Genomic DNA, 22,026 nt, shown 5'->3' with positions numbered 1-22,026 from the left:
CTCACAGCAAGAAGGTCCTGGGTGCCCAGTGGCCTTTCTGTGTCGAGTCTGTGTTTGTGTGGGTTCTCTCTGGGTACTCTGGCTTCCGCCCACAGCCCAAAGACGTGCTCTGGGGCCGGTATTTCAAAATGATCCCACAGGATTAATCCTCCTGGATTGGATTAAATCCTCATCAGATCCTAAAAACGGGTATTTCAAAGCAAATCTGATCCTGAAGATTCAGATTCAGATTTGGTAATCCAATAAGCACGTGATCAACATGCACGCTGTTCACTGCAATGCTTTAACCAATCGGCGCCAGAAGTGCAACACAGAATTTACATTAGGCTATTACTTAGTGACATTACAAACTCAATAACACGAATTTATGAAGGAAAAATGTTGCGATTTATATAACATTCAGTGTTAAACATAAAGTACATTTCATTAATCTTTTAACTGTTTTTCCAGCAACTGAATTCTTAACTTAACTTCTTGTTTAAGCAGTGTCCGTTTAATTTGTTCATTTGTGAGAATGATTTGTTGCTGATCCCGTTCCGTTTACACCTTTAATAAATTATTGTAGCCATCCCCTTTCTCTGCTTGCCTTTTGCGCTTACATGGTGGTGGTGCTGGTGGATTCCCCATCTCCTCCAAGACAGGGCTCCGACTTGTGCAGTTTTTTGTTAAGTTATACCCACTGATAAAGGCCTCCACTCAAACCAGTCAAATGTATTTATTAATATGCATGCAGCACACACACTTAATTTTCATAGCCAAAGCTCAAAAGGTTATGCCATTTGGAGCAGGCCCGTGTTAACTGGCTGTCTTCTCTTTCTACAGACATCTGTAAAGAAAAACAAATATTTAGGTGTTAGGGCTGTCCCTTTAGTTGACAACTGTTTCCTAAAAAGATATGTACAACACATTTTAAAATCTACACACAATGCCTTGCGAGTAAATTCATTCAAATGTGGACTGTGGACCGCGACATACAGACGCTAGCCTATTTACCAACTTGTTAGCTCCTTAACACAGAAGTCAATGGAGCAGCGTTAGCTCGCATTAGCGCGAAATCTGCTTTATTTGAGATCGCCGAGCTCTTTTTTCAACTTTGTGCTGATTTACGTAGCTGGTTAACCCAATATAATGATTTCCTTTCATCTAGTCTTAGGATGCATCAACACTGACCAAGACTATACTTACATTTAGAGACAATAGTTGTGCCAGCTTCTCCTTTTTTCTGTAACATATTCGCTCCATTTCCTGTTTCCTGCCTGTGATCCACGGGGCGGGACGGATTTGGACATCCCAATCTGCCGGTATCAGGATCACTCTGATCCAATCCGGCAAAATTTTGAAATACCGGGATAGATCAAGTTGATCCGTGGGTGAGGACAGGGGGATTTGGTTATCCGGATCATTCTGATCTGGATTACAAGTTTTGAAATACCGGCCCCTGGGCCCGGTTTTTCAAAAGTAATCCACTAGGATTTTGGATTGGATCAAATCTTGAAAATGGATTTTTCAAAAGAAAAAACGGATTACATAATCTGATTAGATCACGCAATCCAATCTTGGTTTTGATCCGGATCAAACCTTTAGTTTGGGTTTTTCAGAAGTTTTTTGTTTGGATCACTTTGATCCAAAAAATCTGGATTAAACTGATCCCATCAGAAGGGTGGATTCAGCATGGATTTCATGCCCAAAATGTAATGAAAACTTTAAAAATGTATCAAATAATACTAGATTTGGATCATGCAGTATCTTACAAGATATCCTATAAGGTTTTAATTTTATTTGTTCATCCGTCAGGCTACAGTGATTAGGTAGGCTTTAACGTATTCAGCCTTTCAGTATAAGCCTACAGCAAATAGTTTGGACTCATAAAATAATCCCCCAAACAGCTGTCAAAATTGACCAAAAACAATACATTTTATTCGGTCACTAATTGATATATATTCATCACAATCGAAAATACGTTTTTAGAATATTTATTAGTGATGCATGCAATTACAGAATAACCAAAAAAATGCAAAGAATGGCAATCACTGATTTTTGAAATCCAAAACAAATCGAAATCAGAAATAGCGTCCCTTGTTGCACGTCCTTTTTGCTCGTTCTGGCAGAGGAACAACTGACTGACCAAACTGCAGCAAACCAAGGCCAGACTTGAGATCCGCCTCCTAAAGGCTACGCTCAGACAAGCTGGTCTCTCCACATCAGATGAGGAAGTCTGAAATTATTGTGGAGTATTTGACATTAAGTCTTTTTTTTAATTCAATACATCTACATTTGAAACTTGTTATACATATCCTCAATGTACAGTGTTTGTGTTGTAGGTCTCAGATGAGCGGACTGCTGGAAGAGGATGGAGTGGGGTTTTTCTTGTTTTTAGTTTTTTTTAAATGTGTGTGTTTTCATTTCAAATAAAAATAAACTTATATTGACCCCACACTGGCTATTCTACTTGTTGCTCTTTACATATCTATAGTTCTACATTGTGATTTCCTCTCCTGTTTGAGCACTGGTTATCCAGATTTGGTGATCCTGAAAAGTTCCTATCCGGATCAGATTGATCCAATCCGATGTTGCTTTGAAAAACTGGCTCAAAAGTAAGGTGGATTACGTGATCACGGATCGCAAAAAAAAAGGATTACTAAATCCGGATCAATTTTATCCGGATTAAACCTTTTGAAAAAACGGGCCCTGGGGATCAGGTTGATTGGTAACTCTAAATTGCCTGTAGGTGCGTAGATGTGAGTGTGAATGGTTGTTTGTCTCGGTGTTAGCCCTGCGATTGGCTGCCGACCAATCCACGGTGTACCCAGTCACCCGAAGTTGGCTGGGATAGACTCCAGCCCCCCTGCGACCCTGTGTGCAGGATAAGCGGTTTGCAGATGGATGGATGGATGGATATATACTTTTTTTAATCATTATTTTTTTTCACATTTCATGATGACACAAGGACGTCACTGGCGTGGACACCTGCGGCTTGTATATGTACACATCTTTTTTTCGTTCTAAATTTAGTTTGTGTGGCTTATATTCAGGTGCGCTCTATAGTACGGAATTTACAGTAAGTCAGCCAAAAACACAACCAACTCCTGACAACACCCCTTGTGCTGTGCCACTAATTGGTAACAGAGTCTGTTAAACTGTTTCACAGCAAGTTGTAGATTGGCTTATTTGATGAAATTGCACTTTCTTGTTTTTTGTTCTTTTGTGTCTGTATTCTTATGGTTGAAATGCACTTATTGTAGGTCGCTTTGGAGAAAAGCGTCAGCTAAGTTAAATGTAATAGCTTCTCTGGATGGCATTGCTCTGATAACTAGTAGCACTGTAAAGAATCTTGGAGTTATCTTTTGAAAAAGATGTGTCGTTTAATAAACAGACTTCATTCTTTATTATCAGGCAGCACATACAAGTCTCTTAAGCCTCACATGTTGATTCAAAATGCTGCAGCATGAAACTAAGAACATGAATCATATTACTTTTATAGTAGGTTCTCTGCACTGGCTCCCTGTTAAATCAAGAATAGTATTTAAGGTACTTCTCACCTCCAAGGCACTTGCTGATCAGGCACCTTCTTTTAAGGAGCTTATGGTACCTTATTGCCCTACTAGAAAGCTGTGCTCCTTAAATGCTAAGTTGTTTGAGTTTCCTAAAGTCGTCCGCCCTCATTAACCAGCTTGACCTTCCCTGATTTCTCTCATCATTTGACATATTGTCTTACGCTATGCCTTCCAACATCCCTTGCACTTACCTGGCTGGTTTTGCCTGTTTTAATTCTTTACCTCTTTCCCCAGTCTTCACTGCTTGCCTGGTTTGGACTTGGACTGTTTATCAGATTAAAGATTTTGGAATTTCTCCTAACTTGCTCTCTTGAGTCGTTATTGCTGGTACCTGCCTGTTCTGTGCCGACATTTACAGGCAAGGCAATGAAATTGTAGTCAACTTGGAATCGTATTGCTTAATTTCAAAGCTCACTGACATGTTACATAGGCTTCACAAAAAATGAATAAAAAAGATCAATCAACCAACACGAAAGCACAATGGATGCTCTCAAGTGGTTGATTCAGTAGTGGTGGAAGTCTTTGTGTACCAACCTTTTTCACAGCTTGGTAGGTCTCCACTCCAGGTAAGATCCCATTGACACATGCGCAGCTCAACACCCACAACTTGATAACCTGGGTAACACTGATAGGTTACCACGCTGCCCTGAACCAGCTCGGGGTGAGAGGAACTCTTCCAGCCATTAGAGATCTCTGGAAGCTCGGGGCATGTGTCATTACGGGATACTTCTGTAGGTTAGTCAGTATGCATAGGGGTGGTGGGGTGGGTGTTAGAGGGAGACAAAAAGGAAGCAATTAGGGAAACAAGGTTTGAGTTACATAAAGATACTAATGTATATTTCTGTCTGGTGAACACTTTGGTTCATTGCAAGAAATCTTAACTGGCTGCTAATTGCACTTATTGTCAGAAGATAATCCGTTTACATTTTGAATCCTTCTTGAGTTTTCGTTTTAAGTGACACCAGTGTTTTCCCTAGGTTTACAACTTGCAAGAGCAATAGGACTGGCAACGTAGTTGTTGGGAGAACATACTAAATGACGACAGGGAGGAAGGGGGGAAACCTGCTGTTGTGTCTTCATTAACTCTTATCAGATGAAGTCTGCTGGCTAGGTGTGGTACTGAGGGAAATGGCCACACCAACACAAGGCAGAGCTACGGTGGCCCTGAAGTGCAAAACACAACGGCAAATAGGAACGCACAACAGCAAATAGGAAAACACAATGACATTAACTTCTAACGGAAAGGGTAGGGCCTTATAGCAGGAAGCAGAGGATGGAACCTTCTGATTGGACAGACGGACTGTGTCTTTTAACAGGAAATGATACAGGGCTCTCAAGTGTCACGCACTCCCGCCACACATACAATTCCTCACGCCAAGGAATCTGACTCCGGTCCCCATGCCGCGTCGCGTCCCGCCCCCCCAACTTTTATTTACAACACCTAAATATAATTCAACAACAAAACACCGGTAAAACAATGGTGAAACACTAGGACACTTTTAAGACACTCAAAACATCGCCATCTCTCCGTGACTTTCTGCTGTGGCTCTCCTGCTGCGTCACTTCCCCCCCTCATCACAGGCTCTCCCGCCACTGATTAATTGATTGACAGAATATCGAGAAAGTGGCATTTCTCAGATTTCAAAATCCGATTGTGCAAATAGTTAAGGAGTCACGGTAATTTGAATCCTCAATGTCACTTTCCGTTGCCGGCGAAAGGCTTCGGATTAAGAGGGTTAAAAACAGACAGTCCGTCTGTCCAATCAGAAGGGTCCATCCACTGCTTCCTGCTACAAGGCCCTACCCTTTCCGAAAGAAGTTAATGTCATTGTGTTTTCCTATTTGCCGTTTGGTTTTGCACTTCAGGGCCACCGTACAGAGCATCTTATTGCTTCCATTTTTACGGTCTGTAAAAAACAAATCCCCCAAGATGTAAAGTAGAGGTATAGAGTTGGAGTAAGGTACGGGTGGCCTAACGTAGTCCAATTGGTTGAGTTATCATTGGACACTTACAATGATAACTCACCCACTTGAACTAACCATAGAACTTACCAAAGAAGTGGACTTTGAAGCCGTTGCCATAGCCGTAGACATTGGTGGCAGGGTCAGACTGGAACTGGATTGTGAGGTCCGCTGTGGAGGTGTAAAGTTTAAATCGCGACTTTGATCCTCCATACTGACCCAGTACTTTAGCTGTCAGGTCATCTCCGTCATAAAAGGTCAATAAGTCCTTATTTCCAATCTTCAACCTGAAATGGGGGACACAAACAAAAAAAAGTATTTAGTGTAAACTTTAACAAAATATTTAGTTTGTTTTCATGTGCATTAAAACTCAGGGGCACATTTCACTCTGTACACAACCTACAGGTCAAACACCAGAGCCCCGTTCCTCGTATGTCGTTCAACGAAGTTAATCAAATGTCCTATTAGCTAGCTTAAATTAACCCCGATGATTAAAGTCAGGTTGGAGTCTGATCTTGATTGGAGGCTGATCCGCTCTCAGAAAATCTTAAGTCAAACCAGACTTATAGTAAGTAAGCAGTAAGTAATCAGGATAATGTGCGCATGTCCATCCTAAATGAATGAATTGTGAATCTTGAAGCACTCTTCCTTTTAAACGCTATTATAACCAGTGTTGGGAGTAACGAGTTACACAGTAACGCATTACTGTAATTCCACTACTTTTAGCGGTAACGAGCATGTAACAAAGTATTTTTTTTATAAATTAACGCAGTTACAATTACTGAAATGAGTTAGTTACTAGTGTTACTCTTTTGCAACGCGAAGCGGAGGGCCGGAAAATAGTAAGTAAATAGCTGCCTGTCAGCACAAAATAGTTGTGACCACCAAACGTTGTGTGTCACAGAATAGTCGCCGTACGTGCATGTAAACAGCATCACGTCGCTCATGATGAAAGACCTCAGGCCCGCGAATGCTACATGTATAATCACTGTTAGTCGTATACTATACGTGGGTTATCTAAATCGATACAAATGCACGGAGACGAGGATGCAGTACAGGTTAGGTAATTTACTGGCGCTCAAATCACACAACCGGCAGGCATGAACAAACAATCACAGAACTCAGTCGTAGTGACAGGCTACAATGGCGGACCCAAATGCACGACTCAGGAAACAGGGTAATCTGTTTATTGCTCCCAGAGAGATGCAGGCAACAGTACAGGTCCAACATGCAGGTAAACGTGGTCGTAGAAACAGGCAATGGGTCCAGGTACACGAGAAGACAAAACAACGCTGGAAAGTGAGTCGACATGGAGCTACAACAATCTGGCAGGGGATCAGTGAACACAGGTGAGCTTATATACACGGGGGAGGGGAAGACAACTAGACACAGGTGAGAAACATCAGAGTGAAGACCGGCAATCAACAGTCGGAAGACAAGTGACGTGAATAGGGACAAACAGTGGCCGTTTCTCAATATGCGTTCTTGTGTGGACTTTTGTTCTCGTGGACTCGTGAAACGTCATCAGTCACAGCCCGAGTACTTTTCCAATTCTCAAGTCTGCATCTGGCCGAGAACGGTCATAATACCCGGATGTGACTTGCCCCGCCCATTTTACCGGGCATGCATCAAAGCAGGCTCGTCTGTTCTTGTGAGAGACATATATCCCAGAATGCATTTCACCTCAGCAAGCTCCAATGGCAGATGAGATACTTGCGTGCGTAAACAAAGACCGCCTACTGTGGTGACGTCATCAAGTCAGCTGCTGTTCCAATTGCGGAAATGTCCGTTCTCCCGTACCCGTGAGTCAGGACTCCCGAGTCTGTCTCCCGAGTCTATTCTCGCGGGAACGCGAGTCCGTTCTCGCCGTCTTAGGTATTGAGAAACGGCCAGTGGGTGGAAAATAAGACAGGAAGTGCATGAAAACAGACTGAACACACAATAAGAGCAGAGGATGATCTTACAGTACCCCTTCCTCTAGGGCCGAACCCCGGACGGCCCAGGCACGTCAGGATGCATCCTGTAAAAGTCCCGGATGAGACTAGGGTCCACAATATTGCTGGCCGACACCCAATCCCGCTCTTCTGGGCCATACCCCTCCCAGTCCACCAGGAATTGACGGCCCCGGCCTGTCTTCCTGACCACCAACAGCTTGAGCACTGTATAAACAGGGCCTCCGCCAATAAGGCGAGGGAGGTGTGACCGGAACCAGTGCGCTCTCCTGACTGGCTTGACTCTGCTCACATGAAACGTGGGGTGTACTCTCATGGCCCTGGGCAGCTTCAACCGGACAGTCACAGGATTGATCACCTTGGTAACGGGAAACGGTCCCACGAACCGAGAGGCCAACTTCCGGCTCTCGGTGCGCAGAGGGAGATCCTTCGTGGCCAGGTACACCCTCTGGCCCACCTGGTAGTGAGGGACTGCAGACCTCCGCCGATCAGCCTGTCTCTTGTAGCGGTCCCCGTTGCTCAGAAGAACCCGTCGAGCCCTCGTCCAGGTCCGTCGACAGCGTCTGACCAAGGCCATGGCCGAGGGCACCCCCACCTCTCTCTCGAGGGCAGAGAATAGCAGCGGTTGGTAACCGTAGGCGCACTGAAAGGGCGACAAGCCGGTGGACGAGTAGGGCAGGGTGTTGTCGGCGTATTCTACCCACAGAAGCATCTTGTACCAGGATGCCGGACTCTGAGAAACCAGGCAGCGAAGGCCCTTCTCCATCTCTTGGTTAAGACGCTCAGTCGGTCCATTGGATTCCGGGTGGTCCGAAGATAAGCTGGCCCGAAGATAAGCTGGCCGTGGCCCCAATCAATGTGCAGAAGACCTTCCAGAACTGGGATATGAATTGGGGACCACGGTCAGAAACTACATCAGCAGGAAAGCCATGGATGCTGAAAACATGGGTGAGCAGAGCCACCGCCGTTTCTTTTGCGGTAGGCAACTTGGGCAGGGGGATAAAATGTACCATCTTTGAAAACCTATCCACGGCTGTGGGTACCGCTGTAACAAAGTCCAGGGAAATGTCCGACCAAGGCCGCTTGGGAATAGGCAGAGGCTGCAGGAGACCAACAGGAGCTTGACGTGAGGTCTTGTTTCGGGCACAGGTTGGACACGCCCACCAGAAGCGTTGCCGTATTACAAAAACTGTTCTCTTGACCCCCGGATGACGAGAGGAGAGATGTGTGGGCCCAATGGATGACCTGAGCCCTGAGACCAGCAGGGACAAACATGCGGTTGGGGGGGCAACCGGCAGGGACAATTGAACCATCTTGGGCCCTCTTAACCCGTTCCTCCACTTCCCAAGCTATAGCCCCAATAATACAGGTCGCAGGCAAAATGTTTACAGGTACCTCGGAACAGGGGTCAGGATCAAACAGACGGGACAGGGCATCAGGCTTCACATTCTTGGACCCAGGACGGTACGACAAAGTGAAGTTGAATCTGTTGAAAAACAGGGCCCACCTGGGCTGGCAGGCGTTCAGTCTTTTGGCCGAGCGTAGGTATTCCAAATTCTTATGGTCCGTCCAGACGATAAATGGCTGTTCCGCCCCTTCCAGCCAATGCCGCCACTCCTCCAAAGCTACTTTGACTGCCAGCAACTCCCTGTTGCCAACATCATAGTTTCTCTCAGGTCCAGACAGCTTACAGGACAGGAACGCACAAGGATGGAGTCTCTCATCCTGTGGAGAACGTTGGGATAGGACAGCACCAACACCCACATCAGACGCGTCCACCTCCACCACAAACTGGCGTTGTAGATCAGGCAGCATCAACACGGGGGTGGTGGTGAAGCGGTTTCAGGTGGGAAAACGCCCGCTCGGCTGCCAGGGACCATTGGAACGTAGTCTTGATTGACGTGATATTGTGAAGAGGCGCAGCCACTGTACTGAAATTCCTGATGAATTTCGGTTAGCAAAGCCAAGAAACCTCTGGACTTGCTTGCGAGTCGTGGGTGTTGGCCATTCGGCAACCGCTCGCCCTTTCTCCGGGTCCATCTGGATCACTCCTGCCGACACCACGAAGCCCAGAAAGGAGACCGTGGTCACATGAAACACGCATTTCTCGGCTTTGACATAAAGCTGGTTGTCCATAAGCCTCTGCAGCACCGGGCGAACGTGTTGCACATGAGTCCTTGTCGGCCGAGAAGATAACATGTCGTCCAAGTAGACGAACACAAATAGATTGAGCATGTCTCAGAATGTCATTGACCAGCGCTTGAAATACAGCTGGGGCGTTAGTAAGTCCAAACGGCATTACAAGATACTCGTAATGGCCTGTGGGTGTGTTAAAGGCAGTCTTCCACTCGTCCCCACTCCTCATTCTCACCAAGTGGTAGGCATTACGAAGATCCAATTTGGTGAAAATCTTTGCTCCCTGAAGCAGTGGAAATCAGGGGTAGGGGATAACGGTTCTTCACCGTGATGTCTTGTTAAAGACGTCCTTTAAGTCCAGGTACTCCTCGGGTACGCCCGAAAGATCCGGAAGGTCAACTGACTCCCCTTCTGCTGAGTGGTAGGAGCCATGGTGTCATTGCCCCCTACCTCCAACTTAGCCGGAAAACAGGTCCGCTCACACACTCCTCCCCAGCTGCGTATCGTGCCCGAAGGCCATTCCATGTGGGGGTTGTGCAATGTAAGCCACGGAAACCCAAGAACAACGGGGTGACCCGGGCAATCAAATACGTGGAAGGTCAGTCTTTCTGTGTGGCCATCAGGAAAAGTTATTGACACAGGGGACGTGCGATGAGTAATTCGCCAGAGAAGGCCTCCATTCAATCCTGTAGCGTCTAATGGCTTGGGAAGACGAATAGAGTTCAGCGACAAGTCTCTGGCGAGAACCGCATCCATCAGGCTGGTGTCCGCGCCAGGATCCACCAACACAGTCTGAATCCGAGAGACCGATCCGTTCACCAGTGTAACTTCTTGCTTGGGTCGAGAGGGACAAACAGGAACATATGTACGGCTCACCGGCGCGCCCTCTCCTACTGGTGAGCCCCATCTTTTACTGAACAGGAAGCAACGAAATGTCCAAACTGGGCACAATAGATGCAGCGGCGGTCTTGCGACGGTGGTGCTCCTCCGGCGACAGATGAGTCCTCCCCAGTTGCATCGGCTCCTCGGATGGCGAAACCCCCGGAATGTGAAGGTCCGTGACCGTAGATTGAGTACGACGAAACTCTCTGGGTGAGTCGAATCGCCTCTGCTGCCCAATAGGGTGAGTGCCAGGTTGAGTACGCTGGAAAATCCTCGATGTCTCTGGCGCCCTCGGCTGGTAGGTGGAGACCCCTCTCTGCTGTAGTCTCTCGCACCCTCTTTCCAGAAGGCGTTTATCAATCTTCACCGTCCGGGCCACCAGTGCATCCAGATCGGCGGGTAAGTCCAAGGAGATCAATTGATCTTTCACGATATGTGATAGTCCATGTAAAAAAGCGTCACACAGGGCGGATGAATTCCAGCCGCTCTCCGCAGCTAGAATACGAAACTCTACAGCATAGTCCGAGACTCCTCTCCTGCCTTGCTGTAGACCCACCAGAGCTCGAGCAGCCTCCCTCCCGGGAGTAAAAATTTGAAAAATCTGCGTGAAAGTCTGAGTGAAATTGGCGTAGGAATCACATACCACAGATTTACGGCTCCATTCTGCCGTAGCCCAGGATTCCGCTCTTCCGGTGAGATGTGAGATCACAAAAGCCACCTTGGCTCGGTCTGTTGGATACGCTGCCGCTTGTAATTCGAAGTGCAACTCACACTGCGTCAGGAATGCCCGGCAATCTCCCAATAACGTCTCCGGTTTGGCGAGATGTGGGGATGGTGCAGAAGGGACTGTCTCCCCGACAGGATCACCTCCCGACGTTGCAGGGCCGGAAGTGGCTGTGGAACTGCTCCCGGTGCTGGGTACGTCTCGCTGTCCTCTGCAGAACATGAGTGACCAGCTGGGTGATTTGCCCGCTCAGTGCGGCCACCTGGCTCTCTTGTCGGCTAGCCATAGCCATGAGCTCGTTCCGTAGAATAGCAATCTGCTCCTCCTGGTGTTGCAGGCGCTGACCCTGCGCCGCACCGCCTCGGAGTCGGCTGAGTCCATCTTGGCCAGATTGTACTGTCAGGCTACAATGGCGGACCCAAATGCACGACTCAGGAAACAGGGATAAGGGTAATCGGTTTATTGCTCCCAGAGAGATGCAGGCAACAGTACAGGTCCAACAGGCAGGTAAACGTGGTCGTAGAAACAGGCGATAGGTTCAGGTAAACGAGAAGACAAAACAAGAGAACGCTGGAAAGTGAGTCGACATGGAGCTACAACAATCTGGCAGGGGATCAGTGAACACAGGTGAGCTTATATACACGGGGGAGGGGAAGACAACTAGACACAGGTGAGAAACATCAGAGTGAAGACCGGCAATCAACAGGCAGGAAGACAAGTGACGTGAATAGGGACGAACAGTGGGTGGAAAATAAGACAGGAAGTGAATGAAAACAGACGGAAAGCACAATAAGAGCAGAGGATGATCTTACACAAACACAATCGAGCACTGAGTGCTCGATCCAATGTACCACACTGCAGGCGCCGCTCCACGCAAACAACCGCGGCTCCACTTTACACGGACTGCAGTGCAGCCGATAAACCGGGCAGAGCTGAATAGATTGATTGCTCGCTATGTTGAAGATGAGATGCATCCTGTCAACTGTCCAGTCAGTTGCCTTCAGGCAAATGCCTGAAACAGTTATTTTGTATTAACTTAAGTATTTAAAAGGACTTTTGTACTATTGCTTGATTTGAAGGCCTGTTGCCCTGTTTTTTACAATGAATAGGTCTAAAAAATATTGTGTTTGACTGTTCAGTACTATTTATATTCATTACATTTAAAAAGCAGACATAAAAGTAACTTAAAAGTTGTCTTTCCAGAGTAACTAATTACTTTTGATACACAGTAACTGGTAAGTAATTCAATTACCTTTAAAAGAAGTAACTAGTAACTGTAACTAAATACTCATTTTCAGTAACTTGCCCAACACTGATTATAACTAATATCACTTCTTCATCAATGGGATCCCTGAAGAAAGGAGCTGCTATTTTATTCTGGAGGAGTGGCAAACTTATGAAGCTAACTGAAGCCTGCTCTGGAGTAGGGTCAAGTTTATGGATGTATCGCTATGGTGATTTTGCTAAACTGGCTTTGTTGAACCGAAAATCCTGATTTATGTAATCTTATCCTGAAAATTATCCGGCTAACTCAGTAGCCAGGTGCGAGGAACGGGCCTCAGCTCTGTTCACACCATACGAATATTTATCTTTTTTTCCCCACAATATGCTGAAACAACAGTAATAATACACCTCACAGTAGATCCTTCTATTTAGAATGACAGTAAAGCAAGCAGCGACAATGCTTGACGAGATTGGAAGTTCAATCCCTGGCTCATACAGTCTCAAGACACTGAACACTGTGCCCTGTGCATGAATGTTTGTTAATGAAAGTTAGTTTTGGTTCCTCAGGTGAGGGTTGCCTCTTGAATGTAGCATCTTTCATCAGTATATAGATATGCGAGAATGGTTAAATGTTGACATGAAGCGTTAAATCACTTTGATTGGCAAGGCACGGTCCATTTACCATTTACAACAGGGAAGACTAATTCAAGTTGGCTTGCTTCTATAAAATCCTTTCATGGGGACTATTGACAAGGTAAGATCATGTGGATTACGTCATTGAAAAATAAACTTCATGTCTCTTTTTCAGAATATTCAATAATATTTAAGATGCTATTATCTGCCTCGACACATACCACTGATGCACAACAATCTCAAAGTGTAACATTTAGAGTTTCTAAATCCTCCCCAAAAATTCTGATCTGACCATAGCCTGTAAAGCTGTAAGTCTTGCAAACCTCAGATGTCTTTTAAAATGTCCCCTGGGGCTAAGCTACATTTTTTCACATAGAAAATTTAGAGCATGCAGGAAATGGCTTGGTCAGAATAAAGGAGTTACATGCTCTTTCCTGTCGCTAATTAATCACCAGCGTCTCCTGATAAAACTCATTAGCCACGCCGAGATTGAGCCAAGGGAATGCAATAAAAGCAAATGTTCAAGAGGCCTGGATTCAAGCAACACATTGCAAAGCCTAACCCTATTAACAAGAACTGAAGGATATAACTATGCAAGTAAGGAGACAGATAATTTCAGTGGAGTGTTTTGTCTTTCCACTGGCAGAGACATTACTCTTCTGTCAGCAGCAGATACAGGTCTAGACACAAACTTTTTTTCCAGACTTTACCTTCCATGTAATACATTGGTTCTCAAACTCCAACTGTAAACCTCTGAACATAACCTGATCCAGTTGTGAATCCAAACATCTCTCAGTAAAGAGAATTAATTCTGACTGACATGTAATTTTGTTCTCCCTCAGAAATAAAATCAACCAACTTTAACTTCATTGATTGGATACCTGTAAAAAATTGTGAATATACTTTCCCTGCCAAAATAATAAACTCTCAAACATAGGTATATACTAGTCTAAACTTGAGATATGTAGTTTGACCACCATACAAAAGTCTTACTTACCCATCTGAGGATCTAAGTATGTTCCTCACAATTGCAGTAAAATGAGTGCACAATGGTTGCTAAACTCATTTAATTGCATGTTATTCTGATTGCAAACAGATAAAACAGGCTAGTTGAGAAGTATTGTTGGCTAGCTTTAAATTTATTGTGATTAAGGTAAACAAGGTTATTTGGGGCTCTGCAGTGAATCTGTGAAGGAAAATCAATCACAGGCTCCATTACTTGACACTAATTTGTTTTTGTTCAATTAATAAAAAACAGTGCTGGCCCATGGGATCAGCTTCAAACACATCTAACCCAACTATTAACTCTATCATCTTTCATTTCCATATTTACAAAAGTGCAAAATACAGAAAGAGAGCAGTTGCAACCAAATAGCATGTAGGATTAGGATGAACATGGAACTGTCACTGTAGGTCCAAATAAAATGGGCTTCTTGTTTGTTGTTATAATCCCCAAATGTTTTCCTTTTCATCATCGTACCAGGGTGGAATTGAGAATTGTTACACTGTTTAATTCCACTTTAGCAGCAGCAATAGAGATAGCACACAAAAGCCCCCCCCCCTCCCCCACCATGCATCCAACTACTCCATTGTGCACTTGATTGTTACCTCAGTTATTCCACAACTTGCTATAGGTCAGCTTGACTATTCGACCTATAAAGGATGAATGTAAGGATACACAAGACCACAGCACTGACCAACCTGCTACATTAATTTGAAAGGGATAGTCCATTCTACAAGTTCTGAAAAGTGAATTATGTGTGTTAATTAGTATTAAGTGTCTTAATAAATTGGTGAAGTTTGTGCAGTTTCCAGGGTGAAGTTGTTCTGCACAATCATCTCGCTATTACATTATGAAACATTACACATAGAAATCCTTTACTCTTTGACGCTTACTAGAATCCTAGTAATTGTAGTAGTACATTATAGATAAGGCATGTTGTATATAACAAAAGAGATCAAATATCCAATGAATGAATGAAACCTTGCAGCATGCAAGGTGCATTGATCTTTTAACAATGACTTTAAACGTTAATATCATTTATAAAGCCAATGTTTTCGAGTTCCATCTAGAAATCGCGGAAAGTCTTAATTTTCGGTGAGCAAGGATTAATTGATATATCTTAATACCCTTAACCCTTATTAACCCTTTTGATTCTCCCCAATTTTATAGTGTCCCATTATACAGATATGATTGTAGTATGTTTGTGCACAGGTGTCTTTGTGGACCTGGTTAAAAGGCATACATCTCTGTACACTATCTAACCCAGAGGGCTCTGGGAGAATAGCTGCTCTTGTTAAGCTCCATGTAAATGCTGACACCTGCTGGGCATATGTTGAGACCATGAGAAAACTTTGTTCTAGATTAAAATGCTTCTCTCTTTGGAATAAACCAAAAAAGAGAATAATTTCCAAGGAGCACTCCCTGGGGAAACTGCATCAGTGTGCCAACACCCCTGGTTTTGTTTTTTTGCAGCTCCCACTTGAGGTCCTGGGTGATGATGGAGCCCAGGAAATGGAAGGAATCCACAGTGGTGACGGAGGATTCACCTAGGGTGATGGGATAGGGGGAAGGCCGATGCTCTGTTCTTCCTGAAATCCACAATCATCTCCACTGTCTTTAGAGCGTTGAGCTCCAGGTTTGTTCTGGCTGCACCACGACACCAGATGGTCAGACTCCCACCTGTAGGCGGACTCATCCCCACCAGAGATCAGTCCAATGAGGGCGCTGTCATCCGCAAACTTCAGGAGCTTGACGGACTGGTGACTGGAGGTGCACCTGTTTGTGTAAAGGAAGAAGAGCAGAGGGGAAAGAACGCAGTCTTGGGGGGAACCGGTGCTGATGGTCCGGGAGGCTGAGACATGTTTCTCCAGCTTCACGTGCTGCTTCCTATCGGACAGGAAGTCTGTGATCCACTTGCAGGTGGAGTCGGGCATGTGCAGCTGGGAGAGTTTGTCCTGCAGCAGAGATGGGATGATGGTGTTGAAGGCAGAGCTGAAGTCCACAAACAGGATCCTGCCGTAGGTTCCTGGGGAGTCGAGATGCTGGAGGATGTAGTGGAGGACCATGTTGACAGCATTGTCTACAGACCTGTTGGCTCTGTAGGCGAACTGCAGGGGGTCCCGGGGGGGGGTCAGTGAGGGTCTTCAGGTGGGACAGGACTAGCCGTTCAAAAGATTTCATGACTACAGATGTCAGGGCGACGGGCCTGTCTCTCTCCAGAATAGAGAGGTCGTTGGTGGTGGGGGAGGGGAAGGTGATACAGAGGCGTGAGCCCCCGATGGGCTGGGGGTGGGGGGGTTGTTGGACTGGGGCAGGTTGTTGGAGCTGTGGGGGATGGGATCAGGACATTCAGTGTGTTTACATCATGGTATAATTCAAATATTTGCTTAGTCGGACTATGCTATCTTTCGGGGCTAGTGCTATTATCCCAATATACATGGCAGTGAATAAATCGAATCATTGGCCGAAAGCATGTCATATCCGATACGATAGGTTGCGCTGTTTTCATTACAACTAGTTCCGCCATTTCCGCTTGACCGCATCACCACTACCAACAACATCAACATTATGAGAAAGATGGCGAACGGAGAGCAAGGTGAAGCTACATCCCTCTACTATTTTTGCATGATGTTAATAGGAGTACAGCGAATGCGAATGGCGCTATTGGCTGATTTGATAACGGAGAGAAGACGCCGTCGGGATCTCAAGCATGCGCAAAGACACAAAGTCCAGTTCCTTATCCGATTCACCGTTACATGCCGCAATAGTCGAACTATCAACTGGATCGGATCGAGTTATCCAGGGGTGTTAGTCGGATCGTAGTCGGACCGCACATAGTCGGACAAAGGTCTTTACATGAAACGGATAATTTGATTTCAGTCCGACTAAGCCAGTTATTCGAATCCAAGTAACCACGCTGATTGTCTATCAAATCTGCAGTAGAACTCATTCTGCTCGTCTGCCAGGCGGAGGTGATTCATGGAGTGGGGGGTTTTGGGCTTGTAGTCAGTGAGGTGTTTGAGGCCTCTCCAAACCGAAGCAGAGTCACTTGCTGAGAACTGTTGTTGGAGAGTAAAGATGTTTAGCATCTCTCACCGCCTTGCTAAACTTGTCCCTACTGTCCCTACTCCTAAATGCCTAATCTTTCTGCAGGCGTAGTTTTATGAGTTCCGCTGTGAACCAGGGTTTGTTGTTGTTGAAACTCACCCTGGTGCATGATGGAACACAGCTGTCCTCACAGAAGCCGATGTAAGAAGTCACAGCCTCTGTGAACTCATCCAGACTTAGTAGCAGTCCTGAAACCATCCCAGTCTGTGCAGTCCAAGCACGGCCGAAGATCCTCCAGCGTCTCACTGGTCCAGTTCTCTAATTCCCTCATCACAGGTTTGCAGAGCTTTAGTTTCTGCCCGTATGCAGGAATCAAGTGGACCATGATGTGGTCAGAGTGTCCCAGTGCAGCACGAGGGACAGCGTGATAAGCCCTGCTTACTGTTGTGTAACAGTGATCCAGCGTGTTCTCCTCTCTGGTACTGTACTGGGTGAGAGTCCCCGAGGACAATAACTCCATGAAGCACAAAACGGGGGATGTAGAAAAGTCTCTGTCTCTCCTTACCAGCAGCTGCATTTCGTCCAGTTTGTTGCACAGTGAACGCACGTTGGAGAGAAAGATGCCTGGCAGCGGTGTGCGAGAACCACGCTTGCAGAGTCTCACTAACGAGCCGGCACGCTTTCCTCTCCTACGGCGTCTCACCGCGTGATGAAAGTTGAGCGCACCTTTGACTAGAATGTCCAGTAATTCCACAGAAGATAGAAGAAAAGTTGAAAGTAATTCCGCTGGAGTTGTTCCTCGGATGTTCAAGAGCTCATCTCTGGTGAAAGAGCTCCGGGAAACAGGAGACACAATTAACAACAAAAACAACAAAAAACAAAGCGCACCGAAGCACCGTGGCAGCCATCGTCGGCGCCATCTAGGATGTTTTTGTGCTCTGTGTCCACACCCCTGAGTGTGCACAGCGGCAAACATTCTAGCTCAATACCACCAGCAGTATACTGTATCAACCCTGGTCCTGCAGACCTGGGCCTCGGTCTGTATCGTCTTCTGCCTTGGTAGGCTTCACCACGATTCGGTGAATTGCTTGTTGCCTGCTCATGGACTAACTCGCCCACCTCTCCCAGCGTACAGCACCTGATCAAGCCACGGGACGTCACACTGTCAATCTGCCTGGCCTCGGTGTCGAGCCACAAGACCTTACACTGTTGATTCATTCACCTCCTGTGTCGGACCACGGGCTCCACACATTTCCGCCCTCTCATTGGTTGAACTAAAGGCTGTATACCTGATACTGTCTCCTGTGGTGAAGCCATTGGGTCCTAACCTTGAACTACTATGACAACTTCCTTATGAACCCCTTTACGTGATCGACATTCTTGCTAACAGTGCTTTGTTACTCGACAGAATGCTAATTAGTAGCATTTCACCAACAAAATGATGGATACCAAAGGTATACGTCAATAAATATTCAGAATATCAATAAATCATCTTTAATAGCACACTTTGTGGGGCCTTAATGAAACCTGTGTGACAAAAAACTCTGGCCAGAATATCCAGTGATTGCTCACTGCTCATATATATCAAATACTGTTGAGGTGGGAAGCAATGATGGGAATGTAGAGGGAGTGTGGATTGTAGTACAAACCAAATTGAAAGCTCGTTCTGGGGACAAGAGTTGATCTGAACACAACATACATGGCATCAACACATTTACCTGGGCTGCCAGCTGGATAGTTTGAAAACTGTCATTGACATTTACAGGAATGTACAGGGAGGGACACGGAATGTGGCTAATCTCTGGACCCGGCTAAAAATGGATGGGCTTTTGGTCAACAGTTAAACCCGTCAAAGTCAAATAGATTTATTTTCCCTCTTATGATGCGTTCACACCAAAAGCGAAGCGAATTATTCGCGCGAGTAGATTCCATGCAATTAAAGTATTGTTCTTCGAATCTTTATTGTTAGAATGCTGCTTTACCAGAAATAATTCTTTTTTTTCCGTTGCACCAAATTAACTGTTGTCTGTCTGGCACTTACGCATGTCATTCAGAAGCGGAGCGCCGTTTCATTAGCAGCGTGTTCAGTTTTTAATGCGTGTCACCAGTCATGATTGTCATCTTCAAACTGCATGTTAGAAGTCTAAATTAGTAGAAGGTAGAGATGATGTTGGTTTAATGATCATTTTGATTCAAAGAGGCCAAGGAAGGAGTTTGTAGTTATGTGGTTTGGCTCATATCAAAGGTCGACGGGTGAGGAGGCTGATGAAATTGCATTTATGGAATTCGGATACCTACACTTGAATGTCCACCATGATCCTCTTGTCTTCCTCAACATGGATTCCCCAGATACAGTCCTGGCCTTTTTCGTATGCTTCAGGCCAGTTAGGAGACAACACCAATCCAGCTGAGTCTGTGACCTCGCCACTGCACACAGCTGGAAGATATGCACATACACAACCATGGATATTAGGACAGGCAAGCTGGGGGTACAGTTTGTTCACCACACATCAATGTCAATGTTCAATGCCAAAAATACTTTTTAAATAATTTAATACAGTTTGGATTGACATGACGATGGAAAGCTCAGGGCCAGTGACATAGTACAACAGTGGAGGGAGGGGAGGGGGGGGGGGGGGGGTGGTTAGGTGGAAACAGACATTCCAGAACTTTAAATGTTTTTCCTGAACCTAAGCTTTTTCTTGCCACAGAAAATCATTAGATATTGGTGGTTCCCATTGAGTTTCAGTACAGTAAATTCTAGCAGGTCTGACTAAAATGGCAGCGTATGCTGTTCTTGGGACCTGTATATTGTAAATCAGATGAGTCACATTTTGTCAATACGGCGTACAGACCTCTGCAGGCAGGCTCTGTCTCGTTCCACTGGGGATTGTTGGAGTCAATGCATTCAATAGTGATAGATCCCTGTTCCAGGGTATAGCCAGTGTCACAGGCAAACTCCACCACAGCTCCCACTGCCCAGGTGTGGTCACTACTGGTCAGGTTACCATACTTCACGAAGGGTTCATAGCAGTGGCCTGCGGCAAAGGCTATAGTACAAAGATATTTTAAGTTGCGGAAAGGACAGAGTTTACCAAATACCAGTGGATTGCTTTCAGGCTTAAAATTCAACTTTGAAGTTACTAGCGTGAACTAATTTGAATGATAAAAGTGTTCACAAAGAATTTGTCCATTTGACGCATTTATGCAAAGGCCTTGTGGACATGAAGAGATCCGATTTTTCGTCTGACACGGTGAGGTTTTTTTTTCATTTAAGTATTATTTCAGTTATTGGATGGTTTGTTGTGAAATTTAGTTCAAACATTACGGTTCCCCTGAGGCGGATGTTAAACCGCACCACCAATCATCACCAACATGTTAATATTCTTTATGATGTACAACTGCAGTATGACAGGTCCCCTATTCGTAAGAATCATCCATAAAATAATTTTCTCCTCTCTTTTTACAGAGTGGAATCAGCATACACGTAAATATAGATAGAAAGCATAATCAAGAAAATCCCTCCTTTCAAATTCTTAAAATAGCCAGTATGTAAATGTTGTTGGAATGAGCAGGGTAATCCACTGCATGCTTTAAAATCAATATTTAGTTCAGGACAGGAGTTTAGAAAGAGATATTTTATTTGTCTATCTACCTTACCTTGGTACCTGATGGCAATGCCTGTGGAGGTGCCTGTAGCATCTGTAGTCATCTCTGCAAAGAGATGCCTGGACATACTGAGTAGACCTTCATTGGGAAGATACTCCACCTTATATGAATCATACAGGGCAGCTGCATCGAAGTTGTTTCCATTTTTGATCAGCAACCTAAAAGAAAAGGGAATAGAGTGTAATTTGGTGGAGCTCAATACCTGGGCCATTTTGGAGTTTGGAGAAGGAATACTATGCTCATTTTGTATTTTGGGTTTCTTATTGAAGATTTTATTTTAATGTCAGAAGGCCTCCCTCGTTTTCTCCTCTGCATATGTACATTTGACTAGACTACAGGTTTGTCTACAAGCTGTGTTTCTAGATGACAGCATTGACCTGTGAATACAATGTCATTATTTAAGATAGTAATACTCAAAACCCAAACTATAGAAAATGTGAAATATGAACCCTTCCTATGATGAATCCATTCACCATAATTAATCACAACCGATTAAGGAGTCAGGCTAATAAATAATAAAATAAAAGGATATTATCCTGCTCTTGGTGTATCTGTTATACGTTTTAAACAGTCTTGTTGCCAGTTTGGCTGAGTGAACATTTTATATGAAAATACAACAGTATGTACTGTAGCTATTAAATTTTCATATTTAAAATGAAATAATCAACCAAATGTCTGCCTGAAATGCATGAATACAACTGTACCTATACCTACTACCTATTTGCCTATAGCAGCTTTAAAAATAGAGTTTAAGTTCTTTACATTACATTACAGGTCATTTAGCTGACACTTTTATCCAAAGCGACTTACATTGCATTTTTAACCCATGGCTTTATACATTTTTGCCCAGGGAGCAATTAGGGGTTAGGTGTCTTGCTCAGGGACATTTCAACAGGGGACATGGAGCAGCCAGGTCTCGAACAGTCAACCTTGCGGTTCCCGGCGGTTAGGTTAGGTGCACCCTCTCTACTCCATGCGCCACTGTCGACCCTTTAACACAGTGGTCCCCAACCACCGGGCCGCGGACCGCTACCGGTCTGTGGGCCGTTTGGTACCGGGCCGCACCATAATAATATATATTTATATATATATATATAGATTTTTTTTTTTTCTGAAAAATGTTTTATTTTGAAAATTGACCGGCTTTTCTACTAATTATGTGCGCTCGTCCCTCTGACATATTCCCTATTCCCATCCATATGTTTACAATTGTCCTCTTACCGTGCTCGTGCACGGCAG

The 22,026-nt window shown here is 45.0% G+C and overlaps 1 protein-coding gene across 10 annotated transcripts in view; it reads right to left on the bottom strand.

Annotated features, from left to right (window-relative positions):
- LOC120829809 (seizure protein 6 homolog) overlaps positions 1-22,026 on the bottom strand; it is a 91,153-nt gene that overhangs the window by 28,963 nt on the left and 40,164 nt on the right. For 6 of the 10 annotated variants that reach the window (XM_078098843.1, XM_078098846.1, XM_078098861.1 and 3 more), the window contains 5 exons: positions 20,779-20,945; positions 19,974-20,168; positions 19,417-19,555; positions 5,607-5,803; positions 4,089-4,283 (listed from right to left, as the gene is read on the bottom strand). In XM_078098843.1, the coding sequence (XP_077954969.1) occupies positions 4,089-4,283; positions 5,607-5,803; positions 19,417-19,555; positions 19,974-20,168; positions 20,779-20,945 (893 nt within the window). The remainder of the gene's footprint in view (positions 1-4,088; positions 4,284-5,606; positions 5,804-19,416; positions 19,556-19,973; positions 20,169-20,778; positions 20,946-22,026) is intronic. The other 4 variants (XM_078098853.1, XM_078098827.1, XM_078098856.1 and 1 more) reach the window with 2 other exon arrangements.

Source organism: Gasterosteus aculeatus, chromosome 1 (genome assembly GCF_964276395.1).
Source record: "Gasterosteus aculeatus chromosome 1, fGasAcu3.hap1.1, whole genome shotgun sequence".
Taxonomy (NCBI): domain Eukaryota; kingdom Metazoa; phylum Chordata; class Actinopteri; order Perciformes; family Gasterosteidae; genus Gasterosteus; species Gasterosteus aculeatus.
Note: the sequence above shows the minus strand (reverse complement) of the source record. Positions and strands in the feature narration are given on the sequence as shown.